The 20,711-nt window shown below is 34.9% G+C and overlaps 2 protein-coding genes across 2 annotated transcripts in view; one reads left to right on the top strand and one right to left on the bottom strand.

Moving 5' to 3' along the window:
• Positions 1-463: 463 nt before the first annotated feature.
• On the top strand, positions 464-11,571 carry LOC143531025 (uncharacterized). The gene is made up of 17 exons (XM_077026422.1): positions 464-648; positions 1,028-1,384; positions 1,846-1,986; positions 2,287-2,419; positions 3,791-3,904; positions 4,002-4,075; positions 4,142-4,216; positions 4,293-4,385; positions 6,613-6,673; positions 6,762-7,094; positions 7,278-7,404; positions 7,492-7,591; positions 8,593-8,662; positions 8,801-8,953; positions 9,023-9,118; positions 9,902-10,221; positions 11,214-11,571. Exons 1-17 carry the CDS (start codon positions 550-552, stop codon positions 11,400-11,402), a joined length of 2,535 nt encoding a protein of 844 aa, XP_076882537.1. The 5' UTR covers positions 464-549; the 3' UTR covers positions 11,403-11,571.
• A 646-nt stretch (positions 11,572-12,217) lies between these two features.
• The window catches only part of LOC143530946 (putative 1-acyl-sn-glycerol-3-phosphate acyltransferase 5), a 28,883-nt gene continuing 20,389 nt past the window's right edge, over positions 12,218-20,711 (bottom strand). The window contains exons 3-5 of the mRNA XM_077026359.1: positions 14,450-15,024; positions 13,795-13,925; positions 12,218-12,666 (exon numbers count right to left, since the gene is read on the bottom strand). Of these exons, the coding sequence (XP_076882474.1) occupies positions 12,218-12,666; positions 13,795-13,925; positions 14,450-15,024 (1,155 nt within the window). The remainder of the gene's footprint in view (positions 12,667-13,794; positions 13,926-14,449; positions 15,025-20,711) is intronic.

The following is a 20,711-nucleotide window of genomic DNA, read 5'->3' as shown; positions in this document are numbered from 1 at the left end:
TATATGTGCGCACCGCAAGCAGGGCGTAAGGATGACTACAATCAGTTTATTATAAATCAATAACTTTAATTAATATATTAATCATTAAAACTTACATTAAAATATTAAAATCCGCTCCACCCCCACCCACCCACACACCCACTCGCCTTTCGTCCCCTTTATTATTATTATTATTATTATTATTATTATTATTATTATTATTATTATTATCAAATCAATCACCCAAAAATCAACACTCATCTGCCCTCAAGAACACCACAACATAAAGTCTTTATTAATATTATTATATTATCAACACACACACACTCTTCAATTCAATCTAAAATTCACTCAATTCCACAATTAATCGAAAGCCCAGATACAAGATTCATTCAAATAAAATGGGTATTATTCGAATTTGAGTTTTGTTGGTGTTTGTATAACAATTGCAGCTCGAATTCGAAAACCCAGTTGGGAATTTGAACAATAATGCGAGAAAATTGTTGATATTGGATTTTCCGATCTGGGTATTGCTGGAATCTGCGACTGGATGTCGCCGGAGAAGATTTGATGTATTTAATGGAGGGAAAGATTCGGTGTAGGATTAATAATAATAATATTATTATTTTTTCAACAAGGAAATGTTGGACTGAGCTGTTAGTTCTACAGGTAATCTTTCAATTTTGGTGATTTCTTTCTGTTTAAAGATTATTTATTTTGTTTTTGTTTTTAAATCACTGTTGATGAAAAATGAATCATTTTATTTATTTCCCCAATTTGGTAAAAAAAAATTGAAGCTTTCAGAATCTTTGTTGCCAAATCATGATTGTTTTGTGAAAATTTGAAGCTTTCAAGGTTTTTAATTACTGTTTAACATATGAGATTAGGGTTTTTATTACTCTTTAGTTTTGCCAATTTTAACAAGCAAAATCTAGCCCCTTTTTGGGAATTAGGGGTTGGATCTTCAGCAGCTTGAAATGAGAGTCAAATTTGTCAGAAATAGAATACTTACACTTCATATACTCAAGTTGTTTAACATTTGTTTCAGATATTATTAAGTTTAGTATTTTTCAACATCATTCAAACAAAATACCATCATACGGAATTGCAACCGAGAGAGCCTGTTGAAGGGAGTGAAGATATGACCTCACATTCTTGTATTCATGATGAAATAATTGAACAAAGGCGAAAACGGCCTGGAAACAAGGTTTATTCAGTGACTCCACAAGTTTATCAAGCTGTTGATTCCGAGCCTCTTCACCAAACGGGAAGGGCTTTATTGGAAGTTCCAAAAGTTTCGGTTTTTCCTAAGAATGCTAAACAACCTATCAGAATTTATCTAAATTATGATGCGGTGGGTCATTCACCTGCTAGAGATTGTAGAATCGTTGGTGATATTGTGAAAGTAAGTTTAGTTAAAGAACCCTTTTCTTGAAATTGTGATTAGGCCTGTAAACAAACCGGACAAACGCGATGGGAGCGTTTTCGTTTGTTTAGCAATGACTCAACAAACGACCGAACATGAACATGGTTTTGTTAATCGTGTTCGTTCGTAAAGAAAATGAATGTGTTTGTAATTGTTTATGTTTGTTCGTTAAACATGTGAACGAACGGCCCACGAACGTAACGAACAAACATAACTGAGCGTAAACATATTAAAAGTGAATGTGAACAACAATGTATTGGGCCGAAAATTTATTGATGCTTTTGTTTAACTAAATGAACACCAAATTTTGTTCATGTTTGTTCGTTTATTGAATAAACAAACTTCCTGCCAAACGGTTTACTGAATCTTCGGTTCGTTTACTGTAATTATAATGCAAAACTAAACACTTTTCTTGATTATTATTGTTTTTCTTTTTGCAGTTAGGTGAACCACCTTTAGCTTCTAATTTGGGTACACCTTCTTGTAACCCTCACAATGATCCTCCAATATTTGGTGATTGTTGGTATAATTGCACTTCGGATGATATAGCCAGGGAGGATAAACGACGTCGTCTTCGACGGGTATTTCTCAAATCTAGATTTTTTTTCCTATTGTTTTTTGGTTATTTTGTGTTATGTTTATAAAATGTTTTGATGTTTTTGTTGGGTTTTCGGTTTGCGTATAATGTTTATAAAAGCTTTGATCTTTTTATGGGTTTTCAGTTATTGCGTGTTATATTTATAAAAGCTTTGGTTTTTTTATGTATTTTTGGTAATTGTGTGTTATCTTTATAAAATATTTGATTGTTTTTTGGGTTTTCGGTTATTGTGTGTTATGTTTATAAAAGTTTTGATTTTTTTATGTATATGATGTGAGATCAGGCTTTAGGGCAGACAGCAGACTGGTTTAAAAGAGCATTGGCAGTTGAGCGTGTAAGAGGAAACTTGCGCTTAAGTGGTTATTCTGCTTGTGGCCAAGATGGTGGTGTTCGACTTCCACGTGAATATGTTGAAGGTACCATTTATTTTTCAGTTTGTTAAATTTGAAGGTGGCAAGATGAGTGGGCCGGGTTGGTGGGTTTGGTGAGTTTGGGCGGGTTTCAACCCATTTGAGATTTAAGTTTTGAAAACCTAAATAGTGATTGAAATTAAGGCTGTTCAAAAAGCTGGCTCGAAATCAGCTCGGTTTGTAGATAAGCTCAGTTTGCAAACGATCTGAGCCGAGCCGAGCCAAGCCTGAGCCAAGGTAAGATTGGCTCGTTAGGCTCGTTTAGCTGACTCGTTTAAACTAATGCGCAAGTTTTTAATTTTAAATATATATTAATTATTAGCCAAAAGTATAACCCAAAATTTGATATCAATCAATCAATCAATCAATCAATCATGCCCAGTAAAATCCCACCGACAGCAAAGCTATAAGTAGGGTCTGGGGAGGGTGGGATGTAGGCACACCGTACCTCTATCCAAAGGAATAAAGAGGTGGCTTCCAGAGAGACCCTCGGCTCTAAGTACATGTGTATGAAGCAAAATAAAGGAAATCAAAGTTTAACAGTTATATAAAAACTACTACTAATTATAATAATATTAATAATAAGATCACAGTTTAACAGCTATATAAAAGCTAATAATAATTATAATAATAATAATAATATATGTAAGGGAAATACCATTATGGTATGTGACCTAAATAAGTTAAGTCTAAGCCCTAAGGTATTCAATTCTCTCTGAAAATCCTTAACTTTAATTCTACTTCTCCACAAATTCCTATCCTCAACCATGTCCTCGGAGAGGTTTAGGTCTATCAAATCATGCCTAATCCTCTCATCCCAAGTCAATATGATATATATAAGTCATAAGTTTTGCAGTTTATTAAAAGTTTTATTCTTTTTAATATCAATGAGCTGGCTTGATGAGCCACGAACCGACTCGAGCTCAACATTTTAGCTTGTTAAGATAAGTGAGCCAAGCTGAGTCGAGTCTGGGCCTAAGTAAGATCGACTTGTTACTTTGTTAGCTTGCTCGTTAGGCTCGTTTAGCTGACTCGTTGGCTCGTTTAAGTAAAGCCCAAATTATATTATATATAAATTAAAATCCGGAATTATAATCAAAATATTAATATATAAGTTTTGCAATTTATCTATTATGCATCATGGTGTATGTTAGAAGTATTATTATTATTTTTTTCTTTTTATATACTCCAATATGTGTAGAAAAATATACAATATTTTTTTAAAATAAACAGGCTGGCTTGAGCTTTTTACGGGTTGAGCCTGAGCCCCACCTGGCTCGGCTTGGATCGGCTCATTTACAACCCTAGTTAAGATTGCCACCTCTACTGAATATAATTTTAATACCTTGAAATAAATTTAATTTTTGATTTTTGCAGAGGGGGTTGCTGATGCTGATTTGGTTCTTCTGGTGACTACAAGGCCCACCACTGGCAATACATTAGCATGGGCGGTAGCATGTGAACGTGATCAATGGGGTCGTGCAATTACTGGTACTTTTTGTGATTTTTATTAAAAATGATCATTATAAAAAAATATTTATACAAACGGTATAATCGGAAAAACCTAATACTATCTATGTATTTATAGGACATGTAAACGTTGCCCCTCGTCACTTAACAGCCGAAGCAGAAACCTTACTTTCGGCTACCCTCATACACGAAGTAAGTTATTTTTAACATGTGCGTAAATTGTTTTTTAAAAGTTTTTTACAAGTTTAAGGTTGTTAGGTGATGCACGTTCTTGGGTTTGACCCACATGCGTTTGCTCATTTTAGAGATGAGAGAAAAAGGCGGCGGAGTCAGGTAAATGAATACCATTGGTTTAATTAATTATAGAAGTTTGACTGGTTGTTCATTTGGTTGATTGTTTTTTTTGTAGGTTACTGAACAAATAAGGGATGAAAAGCTCGGGAGGATGGTGACACGGGTCGTTTTGCCACGCGTTGTTATGCATTCACGCCATCATTATGGGGTACATTACATTAAAACTCTTTTTAGACTTTTTGTATAATTTTATATTCTTTTGGAGAGTTCAAGTTCTTGAGTTATCCATCAATTAGTGGCCTTTTAATATATTTATGGATCGGTCAGTTTGCGTCAAAACAGTTAAAGAAACAGTAAACTTACAATGAAATAGGTCAAATTGGTTTGAAAAACCTGTAAATTGTATTTCAAATGCATATAGCTTTATAATAATGTATATTATTATTGAAATAATATACTTTATGTAATCATATTCGGTGCAGTGATAAATTTATTGGACCGATGGTGTTTTAGGTCTACCCAACCCAAAATTATCCATTTCAACCCGTGTTCGAACTTGGTCCAGTTTCCACCTGTGCTACAAGCTAAAGTCAAATTGGTGAATTTTATTGAGTTTTAACTCGTTTAATCTGCGAATCATTGACCTGTGACCCGACCCATTTTTACCAGTGTCTAAACCTCCCCATTCTTCAACTCCATTATTATCTATATAGAGTAAAAGAGAAACTTGGTGCCACAAAACTGAATAGGTTCTAGGATTTTCTTATATATTAGAAATTTGTGCAACTAAAACAGCTAACTTAGTTCTGGTCCGTTGGCTTTGGTGTTATTAGGTAGTGTGTCTTGAGGAGTTGACCCGGGTTTGATACTTGCTACAATAACATAGTTCTTCCTCTTTTTTTTTCACATAAATTTTAGTCATCCAACCATTTTCGTTTGGTTTTGTTATTTTAGGTTTTGGTACAAACATAATGGTAAACTGAGTTAACATCAATTTTATTTTTTTTAGCTTTTTTTGTTTTTGTTTTAACCGATCGAAAACATGCTAGACAACCGGTCTTTGGCCCTTGAAAACATGCTAGATAACCGAAGACCGAGAGAAGTTTATAAATAAAATAGAACATCTTGGACCATGACATAATATACAACATGGATGCATGCTCTGCCGCTTTCAACCTAAAACTTATAACTAATTCAATTAGATAAGCTACTTGCTTGCTTCACCTTTTATAAAAAACCGATATTCTAAACAACTAATTCAATTCTTTCTTGCCTATTCGAAACCACTACAAACATATCACAAAATTGTTAATCAATTGGTCAGGAACTAAAATAACCATACACATGTTCGGTGAGACATTTCATCAAACAGCTGGAGTGCATACAGAATCAAACAATTAATTAACCTTAGATCAGTCAATTAAGCACTAGAATTAAGAAATCATACTGTAATAATCAAGTAGGAAGGAAGAATTATAGACCGCATTCAACATATACTTCAAATTTTGGACTAAAATGATATTCTAATTGAACAAAATTTGCCTATTGAACAATTGCAATCATCTGCTAATTGATTGGAAATTGTTATTGAATTGTATTCAGAGATCTTTACCTTGTTTTATGCCATAACCAATTCAATTTCCTGGTGTAATAATCGGTTTCGGTCCCATGCGAAAAAACCGAGAGACTGACCATGTTTAAGACCAACCCGAATTCATCACCATCGGTCATTCTTCGGTCTTATATATTCAGTTTAATCGGTCCTCGGGTCGGGTCGATCTTCTCTCGGGTCGGGTCTTGTGCTATGAACACCCCTAACGCCTGATGCCACCCATTGGTCCACCTCAATTTTGATTTTATCTTTTGTTTTAGTTTTCATACCGTAATGAACGCAGTAAAAACCGTAACATACATGAGGAAAACTGACCTAATTCACGCAGACTTACCGTCACAACGTCCAAGACATACAACGCCCGGGTTTTACTAACGCTGCTTATACCTTAACAAACGTAACTAACACTGGCCTAATTCACGTCAACACACTGTCATAACACTCGGGTTTTACCAACGTACGGGTACCAAAAGCCGGGTTTTGCCGCTACTTTTTTTTTAATTTATTTTTAAACATGTTAACTTAACAAACTTTTTTCCAATGTCGTAACAAAAGTAGCAAATATTCACCGAATTCCTGTTAACTCTCTGCTTCTACGCTTGGGTTTTACTTATCGATTTCCCCGCGTAACGCTCGGGTAATTTACTAGTTAGAAACTAAAGTCAATTTAGTGAATTTCGATGATTTTTGACCCGGTTGACCCTGACCTTCGAACTTGGTTCATTTTCCACCTCCATTAGTAACTAAAGGCAAGTGACTCAAGTTAATGAATTTTGTTGAGTTTGACCCGTTTAACCTGTGAATTGTTGATCCATCTTGGCAGACGTTCTCCGAGAATTTCACAGGCCTGGAACTAGAAGATGGCGGGGGCCGTGGAACATCAGGTTGGTAAATCCATCTTATTTCAATCATATTAAAGTTAAGTATCATTTCTTTAATTATTATTAATTAACAAAACTTAAACCTTTTCAGGATCTCACTGGGAAAAAAGGCTTTTAATGAATGAAATAATGACGGGTTCAGTTGACACGCTCTCGGTGGTTTCAAAAATGACATTAGCTTTACTTGAAGATAGCGGTTGGTACGAGGCTAATTATAGCATGGCGGACCGTCTCGATTGGGGCCATAATCAAGGGACTGAGTTTGTAACGGGCCCGTGTAACCTTTGGAAAGGGGCTTACCATTGCAACACAACACAATTAACAGGTTGTACATATAATCGAGAAGCCGAGGGTTATTGCCCAATTGTAAATTATAGTGGCGATCTTCCTATGTGGGCCCGTTATTTTCCTCAACCTTATAAAGGTAAGTTTAAACAAGTTATATTTATTTTTTCTTTCTAGGCTTCGCTCATTTACTCCACTAAACCTAACAAGGAAAAATTTTATAAAAAAATATATTTTTCTTCGTGGCCCCCCAATTAATTTTGGCTTCTTGATATGATAAATATATTTTTTTTCTAAAAACACTTGATTTTGGTGATTGCAGGTGGACAATCGTCATTGGCTGATTTTTGCACATATTTTGTAGCTTATTCTGATGGTTCTTGTATTGACACTAATAGTGCACGCGAGCCCGATAGAATGTTTGGTGAAGTACGTGGAAGTGACTCAAGGTGAGATTTTATTATAAATCATTTAAAATTGTAATGCTAACTATATATTATGTTTTATATCTATGTTTATTTGTTTTTTTATTGAAGGTGTATGGCCTCTTCGTTAGTAAGAAATGGGTTTGTTAGAGGTTCTATGACCCAAGGAAACGGTTGTTATCAACGAAGATGTGTAAACAATACATTGGAGGTTTGTTATTAACCATATTTTATTGTCCTTTATGTTTACATCAATTTCAGTGGTTGTCCTTTATCTTTAAAAGTAACATAATTTGTACTTTACGTTTTCAAATGTTACCCCATTTGTCCTTTAGCCCTAACCCAGTTAATTTTTCTCGTTAACTCAGGTCACATGCCTTGCACATGAGGGCAAATTAGTGCTTTCACCTATTTAATTGAAAAGACATTTTAATATCCATTTATTTAAGTGTATATATATATATATATATATATATATATATATGGTATCTCTTTCTTCTCTAGTAGCCGCCACCACCACCAACCCACCACTTGCCACCATCAACCTCCGGCAATCACCACCGCTGCACCACCACCATCTCTCTCTCTATATATATATGCCGCCACCATCACCAATCCCGCCCAGCCGCCGCCACCATCACCTGAAACGACCACAACAATCATCAGCCTTTGAACCCATTAACCAGCCGATTAAAGCACCGCCGGAAAAAGGAGTTAGTACTCCAGTCATCGAAAAAACGAGTTAGCGCTCCGGTCTCCGGAAAATCTGGTTGAGTTTAACAGTTGAAAAAAGGGTGCGTACCATCGGTCCATCGCACCTGATTATATCATGCTTAATCAAATTGAAACCCTAATGGAAGTCTGTTCATCGTATTTCGGCCAGATCGGATCTCATTCATCGTCTGTCGGACAAATCAATAGCCTAATCGAAGTCCAATCAACCATTTCCGGCTAAATCAAAACCCAAATCGAAGACCGTTCACGGTCTTTCATTGACCAATTAGGGCCTCGTCTTCAACCCTAACTATTCCAGGTCTTCAATAATGGTGGCCAGAATGTTACACTTTTAGATAACGGTAACGGGTCAAACAAATAAAGTACTCTAAAGCAGCTAAAATAAACGGGTCAGACGTGTTAGATTCATGATGATTCTAACCCGTAGCGATATGCTACCCAAACTGATTTAACCCGTTATTGATACCATTTTTGCAGGTTGCTGTTGATGGTATCTGGAAGGTATGCCCTGAAGCGGGCGGGCCAATCCAGTTTCCGGGCTTTAATGGTAATATTAAAAGAAAAAGTTAACTCTTTTTTGACCAAAAAAGTATTATCTTAGTACACAAGTATATCTTGTTGCCGCTCACAATTATAATCTTTTTATAATTCACAGTTATAGTATTTATTTATTTTCATGTTACAGGTGAATTGATCTGCCCGGCATATCATGAACTCTGTAGTGTAAATCCTATTTTGAAAACCGGGCAGTGCCCGAACTCATGCAGCTCCAATGGCGGCTGTGTTGATGGAAAATGTCACTGTTTTATCGGGTTTGATGGCCATGATTGTAGCAAAAGTAAGTCTCTCTTTTTATTCGCATACTATATAATTTTACGGGCACGTTTTTACATAATATTATTTCCAGGGTCCTGCCCAAGCAATTGTAGCGGAAACGGGAAATGCCTAAAAAACGGTATTTGTGAATGCACAAATGGGTACACTGGGATCGATTGCTCAACCGGTGAGTATAGTGAATTTATTTAAATGAAACCAAAAAGCCGATCCATAACTGAAAAAGAGATAAACTGATATAATTGAACCAAAACAATAACCGACGGTTTGGTTTCATGTATTGTGTAAAAACTCAATTTTCGGTTCAGTTTTGCCTGTAATTAAAACCTAAAACACCGAAACGAGTTTATGGATTTTTGTTTTATATTTTGAATGTTAAGTAATCTATAAAGAATTTATCGAATAGTGCAACCTACATGTTTTAGCCAAAATGCAAATATACATCATTTAATTATAATTGACAAAAAGATTATGGCTCAAAGTTTGAAGCTCAAATTCATTATTTTTGGGCCAATTCTTTTCAGCCCAAAAAGTTCAAGCTCAAATGGTAAAACGGAAACCAACCGGTTTTCAAACACTAAATAACCGAATTTTTGGGTTTTTCGATTGGTTTGAGCCCAAACCGACTCATGCTAAAGGGCATAATGGTCATTTTAAGAATTAACATTATACCAGTGTGGCAGTGTCTTAACTGTCTATGCACACCCCAAGGGGGCATAATGGTCATTTTAAACATTATACCAGTGTGGCAGTGTCTATGCACAATCCTAAAGGGCATAAAGGACATAATGGTCATTTGAACAGTTAACTTATTATTCCAATTTCTATGTACAACCCTGAAGGGCTTAATGGTCATTTTAGCAATTATTCCATTATACCAATTTCTGTGCACAATCTTAAAGGGCATTATGGTCATTTTAACATTTAACTTATTATACCAATTTACATGCAGCTGTATGTGATGAACAATGCAGTCTTCATGGTGGAGTATGTGATAATGGAGTGTGTGAGTTTCGGTGCTCCGATTATGCAGGGTACACGTGTCGCAACACTACGGATCTTTTTGACAGCCTGTCAATTTGTAAAGATGTTTTAGTAAACGATGGTGACGGTCAACATTGTGCACCCGGTGAATCGAGTATTTTGCAACAACTTGAGGAAGTTGTTGTCATGCCAAATTATAACCGGTTGTATCCGACAGGTGCTCGAAAGATTCTTAATATTTTTAGAGGCCGAAATTGTGATAAAGCTGCGAAACGACTAGCTTGTTGGGTAAGTTTCGTTTTTAATCAAGGGCAATTTGCTCATTTTGCTAAATAATCTACTTTTTAAGTTGAAGTTTGATGGCCTACGTTATTAAGTCCCTAATAACATAGGCCCTTAAATATTAATTTTTAATGTACACTGCTTGAAAATATAGGGGTGTAAATTTCTGAAATGGCACGAACCTAACACGAAATTCACGGATTTTGGTTTAGTCACAATTTTGTGTTAGTTTTGAGTTGAACCCACTAACACATTTGGTAAACATGTTCTGTTTGGGTCGGCCTGGTAGGTTTGCGCATAACCAGTTTGTTTTATAACTTAAAAAAAGTGTTTTATGTATTAACTTAAACTTGTATTTTTTATGCCAAGCTTTAAAAAATAAAGATAAATGAGCATCATATTTATAGTTTAGTGATATTTTTTTTAACTTTGTAATTTTAAGTATTCATATGCAAAAGTAAAATAAAATAAACTTGGGTAAACAGGTCGTATTCGTGTCAAATCTGCGTATAGGGGTGTAAACGAGCCGAGGTGGCTCATGAGCTACTCGAGATCGGCTTGTAACAAGTATGAATATGCAAAATAGAATAAAATAAATTTGGGTATATAGGTCGTATTTGTGTCAAACCATGAATGGGGTAAATGAGCCAAGCTGGCTCATGAGCTACTCGAGATCAGATGCTAAAAGCTCGAATCGAGCGGAGCTTAAACGAGCTCGATCTTTAAAATAAGCTTGCTGAATAAACGAGCCGAGCTTGAGCTTAAGAAAACGACTTACGAGTTGAGCTTAAGCTTTCAAAAGAAGGCCCAAAACGAGGCAAGTTTGAGCTCTCGTAAGTCAAAACGACTTGGAGCTAGAGGCCATTTACACCCCTACTATCTGAAATAGAGACATGACACTGAATAATATTTTCTTAAGACTTTTTGCAATCTTTCCATTTATAGTATGCTTGGTGCTAATCTAATGTTTTATTATCATTATCTTGGAACCGAACCAGATATCGATACAGAAATGTGAAAAAGACGGTGACAACCGGTTACGGGTGTGCCACTCAGCATGCCAAGCGTACAATTTGGCGTGCGGGGCCTCATTGGATTGTTCGAATCAAACTTTATTTAGTGAAGGAGGCGAAGGGGAGGGGGAGGGGGTGTGCACAGGGTGGAGTGAAATGGAGTCTTGGTTTTGATGTAATTGTAACAGTTACATTTGTAAATCATCATATCATAGGTAGTGTTTTTTTTACCCGAGTTAATCGTTTTCGGGCGGGGTTTAGTGTATAACTTAGGGTTTAGGTCATTGCACAAAGTGCTAATGGCTTTAGAGTTAGGGTGGTTTGCAATTTCTTAACCCCAAGGGTTTTTACTTGGTGATCAATCAATGTCTGGATTATGATTATGATTATTATTGTAAGGAAAATATTAAAAAAGGGGAAGGAAGATTTGCTTATTTGCTAGACTCGAATCGTGTTGTGTTGAAAGCTCGATTATAGCCGGGCTTATAAGTTGAACTTGACTTGTTATATGTTTAAACTTGTTTTCTTACTTGAAGCTTGATAAAAGTTTGGTATGCATGTGTTGGTGTGGTCTATTTGTGCTGTTTTAATTATAGAACTATTTTTAAAATTAACTACATGGATAATGAATGTGGTATGTTCATATTATGGATTTGATACGTAAGTTACAAGATCTGATACGTATTTATTCAAAGTTATAAACTTGGTCCAAAGTTATGCATGTTGGTAACACCAATGGCCTCCAGTCCACTATGTATGTATGCATGTATGTATGTAATTATTATTATTTTTTTTTATAAATTTTGTCACCTAGTTTACACACTTATAGTTCAACCCACCACAATGTTACCTCAAGGGGGCCAATCGACCGATTAATTGTATTTAAACATAAATAAAACACAACAAACGTTATATGAACGTCAGCGAAACAACTAAAGGCAAGTAAATAAAGATTCAACAAGTAAGAAGTTATTATTTCAAGAACTGGTTTAGTGTTTCCTGGACTTCTTCCAAGTTGACAACATTTTCACATATTCATGAACCGGTAACGGATAGAAGTTAAAACTCGTAGCTAAAGCAAGATATGCACTAGCCACGCCAATGTATATCCTGAACCAAATAGACGAAAACAGATTAAGATATGTTAACAAACATGTGATGGCTAACACAAGCATGCAATTAGCCGAGCATTTGATTGTCGAGAGCTCTCCTTCCGTTCCTTCATTTTCAAAATGCCCGTTTGCAATGAAATCCGAAAGCAACCGATCCTTGTGTTGAAACGTATTTAGTAGCCAATCTTCGCACTTGCTTTCTGACGACGGGATATCTTCTACAAGGATCCGACGAACATGAACATGAACTTCGGAAGGTTCTACACCAAAAACATTGTCCAGGAAAGTGGGGCACCGGTTCTTATACGCTATTGTCACATCATACACTGAAAAAGGTATTTTAGACAATTCTTATAAGCATATACCTTGACCATGATACTCGTATCATGTCTTTTTTATATTAGTCAAACGAGTTGGTGGGTTGTAATCAACTTGTAAATGTGCTACATGTGTTGACGGGTTTAGCTTATACGCCATATTAATTTTTAATACTAATTTTTAAACTGGCTGACATGTTTAACTCAATACTAGGATGGGTGTAAGCAAGCCAAGCCGCTCCTTGGCTAGTTAAAATCGGCTCACTGAAAGCTCGAATCGCTAAGCTTGAGCCCATGCCTAAAAATAAATTTGTTTAATAAACGAGCCTGAGCCCGAGTTTCACTTATCTAGCTTAATGTCACAGAGTGATTCCGACTAAGATCAGCCTTTGGCTCTCGTTTGCAATGAAAAAAAGCTTTGATAACACTTTTGAAAGGTGTCTAAGAGCCGCACGTGACTTGAAAATGTTAAGTCTGTGACATTAAGCTGCCTCACGAGGCTAAACGAGCCTTCTTATATATTTAGTTTAATATATTAATTATGTAATTTATGATTGATATTATTATATACAAAGTTATGATAAAAATAACTAGATTAGATAAACTAGGGGAAAGTTAACATACAAATAAAATTGAGGTTCTAATTGTGAGAATTAAGTAGAGTAATTATATATAAAAGTAGAATAATTATGTAATTACTCTATGATGTAATTACATAATTACATTACTTGTGTATATAATTACTCTACTTGATTCTGACAATTCGCACGTTAATTTCATTTGTATTTGATCCAAACCCATATAAACTATGTTATATATAATAATAATTATAATTATAATTATAATTAAAAATATATGTAAAAGATAACTATAAATGTATATAAATTAAATAACAGATAATAAACGAGCCAAGCTCGAACCAAGATCGAGTTTGAAAAACTAATGACGAGCCGAGCCTGAGTTTTAGAAATAAAGCTTGAAGCAGACAGAGCTCGAGCTTGAGCTCTTGAAAGTTAAACAGACCGAGTTATCATGTGCAACCCAAACACAAAACGGGTTAATCATGTCAATCCAAACACAGAATGTTTTATCAACCCAATTGTCCAACCCAAAACCTAATTATGGAAATTGTATAACCTGCATCTAAAGAGCCCCTTAATATTTCCAAACAAGCATAAAAACCCCTTGTTTTTGGAAGCAACACATTCTTCAAAACAGGCAGCCCATTTTCAGCAGCAAATTTTTGGCTTTTTATACACTTTTCTTCCCTGGTTATATCAACAAACCGCTTTAACAATCATCAAAATTAGGCCTTTAAATGAACCGAATGTTTAGTCAGTAGTGAACTGTTCAACTGGAAGTTCGTTTATTTTATAAACGAACAAACATGAACACATGTCTCGTTCCTTCATTTATGTCCGTTGACGTTTGTACGTTTATAATCATTCCTTTATGTTCGTTAGAATATTCATTTAAAACTTTTTGGCCAATTACATCTTTGTTTAGTTTTGATAATATTTTGTGCCCAATGCATTGTTCTTCAAGTTACTTTTAACTAGTTTTAGCTCATCTTTGTTTGTTCATCAATGTTTGTTCGTTTACATATAAACACATGAACATAAAAAACACTAACATGTTCATTTTCTTAACTAGCGAACACGAACAAGAAAACTTCGTTCGCTTATCTTCGTATTCGATCGTCTGTTCGGTTAAAGTTAAACGAACGTTTGGCTCATTTACAAGCCTAATAAAAAACACACGATAAACTGAAAAACAAATAATAACGTCTTACGAAAAATCAGTCCCTTCAGGGAAAATAGCTAGCCATAATGGGTCAAACGGGTTTGTAAAAGTTAACAACATCTTCCGCATCATAACCTCGTCTACTTCCCACTTCCGTTCAACCGAAATAAACTCCAAAACATGAAACCCCCAACCGAAAATAGGCAGTTTCAACAAACTTTTTTTAAAAACATATTTGATGCATCCTATGCAGCCTTTTCGCAGCGCAAGGTCCCAAATATACATCCAATCAACTTCGGTTTTGTGGTTCGCGATAAGTAAAACGCGTTCTCGGTTTGGAACAGTTTCACCCGAAAAAACAACTTTTGTTTTGTTGATTTTTTCAAATAAAAAGGGCCATAAAGCCAACCAAAAACCAAATAAGAAGGTTGCTGTTTTTCTACTATAGTGTATGCTAAAAAGCCTAAGGAATACTGCTGCAAATGGTCCTAAATAGACCAATAATATGAAGGAGGTTAGAAGATAAACTATTAAACATGCCACACCCCTTATTGCCCTTGGAATGGTCAAAGGGTACTTTGACCCGTCTTTGACTTCTGGTTTCATATTCACTTTTTTCTGTAACTAGAAAAATAATAATAATAAAATGATTAGAGGATGCATAAGATATTTTTATTTTGTGGATCACTTGGTGCACAATGTACATGCTCTGCTTGAAATTAGCAAAAAAACAGTAAATGCTTGTTATAAATATAAGAAGTTTATGGCAATATATTGGTCACTATATATTATTATCTATTTGCTTCAAAGTAGTTATTTTTGAAAAACTGATTCACGTATATTGATGTGACATGTAGCTTATGTGAAATAGTTGACGTGACATCTTATAAATTAAAGTCGATGATGTAAATGTAATGTCATTAGTTTTATATAATTAAGAGGCCTAGTCAATTGTTTTACACAAATAGCATGTGATCGATGTAGCATCTACAACAAGGTAAAAATGTTAGACTCATAAAAAACCAGTATACAATTTTCATTTTACGTAAGTTATGGTATATTAAGGTTATTGTACTTGTTTAAAATACATGTAATGAAAAAATCAACGACAAACATCGTTACTAGCACACGAAGCTAGTACGTATCAGCAGCAACGATACATAATTAATTAAATACACCGAAATGATCATGATCAGTAGGCACGATATACAATTCATATATAAATTAATTATTGATTACAAGTCTTATAATTTCATATGAATTAACATTGAAACAACAATTAATCACGACAGGTACGTATTAGCAATCACGAATAAGCATATATAATGCGTACCTAAATTAAAGCCAGTTGAAGATGACAATGAACAGAGTATGGAGAATGAACTAGCTGGTAGCTCTACGTTAAATAGCAATGACGAATCTTTTGAGTTGAGAGTGGGTGGGTGAAGGCTGGAAGTTGGTACCGATAGTATATATTATTTGCTTCTATAATAACACTTTAAAGATATAGTTTGGGGATATGCATATTTTAATATTTTAGGTGTAACTGAATTGTTATTACAAAAAGTTAATAATAACCACAAGGCATGGTGTTATCTTTTTATCTTCTAGCTTATGAATTTTGAGTTGGGTGAAAAAGACCGGCTCAGCTAGTGTTAGGAAGCTTGGGTTTTTTTAATAGAGACTCAAGTTCGAATCTCACTTGTGTCAATTTTGGGTGGATATTGGCAATGCAAGATTTGAGCTAGGTCTTGTGAAAAAGTTGCCAGTTCGAACCTGAGGCCACCCGGGTTTTCGTCCTACCGTGTGTTACGCTAGAGAGATATGCTCTTGTGGTGGCATAATGACTGTCAAGTGACAGTCGGCGGTATGGTTTCCCGGGGGAACGCCCAAGCCAAACTCTGAAGCCAGTGTGGGCCAGGTTAAGACAACATAGTCTGGTAAGAGTGAGAAATCAGGGTTCAGGCCCAGCTCCGAGAAAGCAAAAAAAAAAATTTGGGCCGAAGACGAAATTTTTTTTTGGGCCTTATTTAAAATCAGTATTTTGTTAGTTTAAACAATTAAATATTTATATAGGTTTACTTGGTTATAATTTGAGTTATGTATTTTTTTGTATAAAATTAGGATTAAACATGTCTCAAATGAGACTTAAACCTATAACCTTTTGGTTGAGAGTAATACACTTTTGTCACTAGACCAAGCTAGTGGTGATATAATTAAGTTTAAATATTATATATACATATTGTTTTTAATAAATATAAATATAATTTAAAAAAAAGGTTTCGGGCCTAATGGGGTGTTGGGCTTGTGGCCGTCGACCACCCAACACCCCTATGGGCCGGCCCAGTCAGGGCCCTCTAATTTGGAAAGTGTGGTAGCCTAAATACAAGAAATTTGCCGTTAAAAAAAAGCTTAGAGAAAGTATTCTCTTGTTTGGTGTTACTGTTTTAAGAGAGGTAATTAAGTGATAAAATGGTGTTACTTTTTTTATCTTCTAGTTTATGAAATTAAGTGATAAAATGGTGTTACTTTTTTTATCTTCTAGTTTATGAAACTAACTTTGCAGTATTCTCTTGTTTGGTGTTACTGTTTTAAGAGAGGTAATTAAGTGATAAAATGGTGTTACTTTTTTTATCTTCTAGTTTATGAAACTAACTTTGCATGAAAATTAAATGACCATAAGTTAAGATACTTGCATGATGGGTAAAAAACAAGAGTCACTAAAAGCCTTAAAATAATGACCTTTTAAGGTTGTTTGTTGACATTTATCATTGTTTTATTAGAAAAAGATTTCTTTTGGTAATACATTACTATGGGATAATTTCATGTACATTCCCAACATTTGTAGTAGGACGTACTGATACCCTTGTCTTTTCTTTTCATATGAAACTAGTGTTTTACCCGGTGTGTTGTGTCGGGACAGGTTGATAAAACTCAGACAGTGATAAAACCCAAGCATTGTCGATCTATGGCGTTAAGGCGATGAGTGGATGCATATTTGGTCGGTATCTGCTATGTTCTTTACGGTACTGGAACTGAAACAAAATAAAACAAAATTGACATTCGGTCAGGTTTCGTTACGGTACCGAACATAAACAAAATGCGATAATTCTACACAAATTCGGATGATTACACTTAAAACACAACTATCCAGCTCACGCCAAAGTTAATGTTGAAAGATAACCATTCTAACATATAAAAAACATAATAACACACTTAAAAGAAAAAAAAAACAAAAGAAAACAGTGTTTGCACACCATCATATAGAAAAACCAACTTTTGCAGAAGAATCATAGATTCGAACCAGGGTCACAAACCGGTAGAGGCATCTACCTCATGTATATGCTATAAAGACAAAACCGTTATTACATTAAAAAAAAAGTAAAAATAAAATTCTCAATTATACTAATCTTAAATATATATGAACGAAACCTTTAAAAGCTCTCTGATTACTCCCTACATTCTCTCAAACCATCAGATTGCTTTATTTGTAATAGCGGCTTCTCATGCGTTTGACCCGAATTCACGGGTATGGGTCTCACCAAACCCATATATTCCTTAAACAGGTTATAACATCTTATTAAATTAAAAATTAATCTCATCAAATATTTAATATGAAAATTCTATAAAATAGAGATATACTAAAATTAATATTCGAATTAAAAAAATTATATTATTTATAATTAAAAAACTATTTTATAGTAAAAAAATAAGCGAGTTAAAAGTCTCACCAAACCCATATAGTTTTTAAACCGAGTTATAACATCTCAATTATATGTGAAACCCTTTCATCATCAATAGTAAGTATATTATTAACTTCTATACAATAAATAAAATTAAAATCTAAAAAAATAAATAAATATTATAAACGAACAGTATAAAACAACCCCTGTAATATGGGGGGGATAAGGAACCTTTAAAAGCTCCTTGGTTGCTCCCTACATTATCTCAAGCCACTAGATTATTTTATTTGTAAATGAAGGCTTCTCATGCATATGACCCGAATTCATGGGTTTGAGTTTCACCAAACCCAAATAGCGGGTTATAACATCTCATTAAATTTAAAAGTAATATCCCCAAAAAATTCCTATAAAACAGGGATATACTAAAAATTAATATTCTATTTTTTTAAAAAACATTATTATAATTAAAAAATAATTTTATAGTAAAAAATAAGTGGGACATGGGCTCATCAAACCCAAATAACTTTTAAACGGGTTATAACATCTCATTTATTTATAAAACTCTTTCATCATCTAATCCTAATTACAAAATTAACTTCCTCAATACATAAAATTAAAATCCAAAAAAATATATAAATTTTAGAAACGAATAATGTAAAACAATACCCGTAATACGAGAATAAAAGTTATCAAAACCTTTAAAAGCTCTCTGGTTGCTCCTTACTTTTTCTCAAGCCACCAGATTACTTTATTTGGAAATGAATGTTTCTCATGTATTTGACCCGAATTCATAGGTATTTGCCTCATCAAACCGAGATAACCTTAAACGGGTTATAACATCTCATTAAATTAAAAATTAATCTCACCAAATATTCGACATGAAAATTCTATAAAATAGGAATTTACTAAAAATTAATATCCGATTTAAAAAAATATATATTATTTATAATTAAGGAACAATTTTATAGTAAAAAAGTAAGCGGGTCAAAGGTCTCACCAAACACAGATAGTTGATACGGCCAAAATAGAAATCATATTCAAACTTCCACCACCAACTTCAGTCAGAGCCATTAGAAGTTTTCTAGGTCACGCAGGCTTCTATCGCCGCTTCATAAGAGACTTCTCCAAAATTGCTAGACCTATGACCAAACTTCTGGAGAAAGACAATCATTCAACATATTAAAAGACAAACTTGTCAACGCACCAATCATGACTACACTCGATTGGACCCTTCCATTCGAAATCATGTGCGATGCAAGTGACTTTGCAGTAAGAGCCGTACTCGGACAACGCAAAGAAAAGAAATTTCACCCATTTTACTATGCCAGTAAAACTCTTAACAATGCACAAGAAAATTACACCACAACAGAAAAAGAGTTACTAGCAGTAGCATTTGCCTTTGAAAAATTTAGATCATACATAGTTCTTTCCAAGACCATAGTTTACACCGATCATGCCGCAATACGTTACCTATTCAACAAACAAGATGCCAAACCCAGACTCATCTGATGGATCCTATTACTCCAAGAATTTGACATCGAGGTTAAAGACAAAAAGGGAGCAGAAAATGTAGCCGCAGACCATCTTTCACGTTTAGAATGTCCAACTCCCAAAGAACTTCACGAAGAAATTATCAATGATAATTTCCCACATGAAATCCTCATGCGCATTCAAGGAGTCATAGAAGAAAAAGACGAAAGTCCTTGGTATGCCGACTTCGCAAATTACTTAGCTTGTAGGATCCTTAGAAACTTACCCACCAACAGCGGAAGAAATTCTTCTCCGATCTTAAGTTTTACTTCTGGGAAGATCCTTACGTATTTAGAATAGGTGCGGATCAAGTCATTTGTAGGTGCGTAGCAGGCAAGGAGGCCTTAGACATTCTCAAACACTGCCATGAAGGACCAACAGGTGGACACCATGGTACCGCCACCACAGTCAGGAAAGTGTTTGATGCAGGATTTTTCTGGCCCACTATATACAAAGATACACATACTTTGATTCAAGAATGCGATGCTTGTCAAAGAGCCGGGAACATCTCATCAAAAAATGAGATGGCTCAAAAGGGCATTCAAATTTGTGAAATCTTTGATGTATGGGGAATAGATTTCATGGGCCCGTTTCCTAACTCATTCGGAAATAAATACATCCTTGTAGCAGTCGACTACGTGTCTAAATGGGTAGAAGCACAAGCTCTTCCCACTAACGATGCTCGAGTAGTTGTACGATTTCTGAAAAAGTTATTTTCACGATTCGGTACTCCAAAAGCCCTAATCAGCGACAGAGGTACCCACTTTTGTAATACCTTAATGGACAAAGTCTTAGCACGATATAGAGTTCACCACCGACTGGAAACACCATATCACCCTCAGACTAGTGGGCAAGTAGAGGTCTCGAATCGAGGAATTAAAAGGATTTTAGAAAGAACTATAGGAATGAATCACAAAAATTGGGCTGAAAAGTTAAATGACACTTTGTGGGCCCTCAGGACGGCTTACAAAACCCCTATAGGAACAACACCATTCAAACTTGTTTATGGGAAGGCATGTCATCTACCTGTAGAACTAAACCATAAAGCGTATTGGGCTCTGAGAACAGTGAATTTTGATCTAATGTCCGCTGGTAAAA

The sequence above is a fragment of the Bidens hawaiensis genome, unplaced genomic scaffold (assembly GCF_021521415.1).
Source record: "Bidens hawaiensis isolate Kalapana, Puna unplaced genomic scaffold, B.hawaiensis_p1.1 tig00000670_1, whole genome shotgun sequence".
Classification (NCBI taxonomy): Eukaryota; Viridiplantae; Streptophyta; class Magnoliopsida; order Asterales; family Asteraceae; genus Bidens; species Bidens hawaiensis.
The sequence above is the reverse complement of the archived record's forward strand: the minus strand, read 5'-3'. Positions and strand labels throughout refer to the sequence as shown.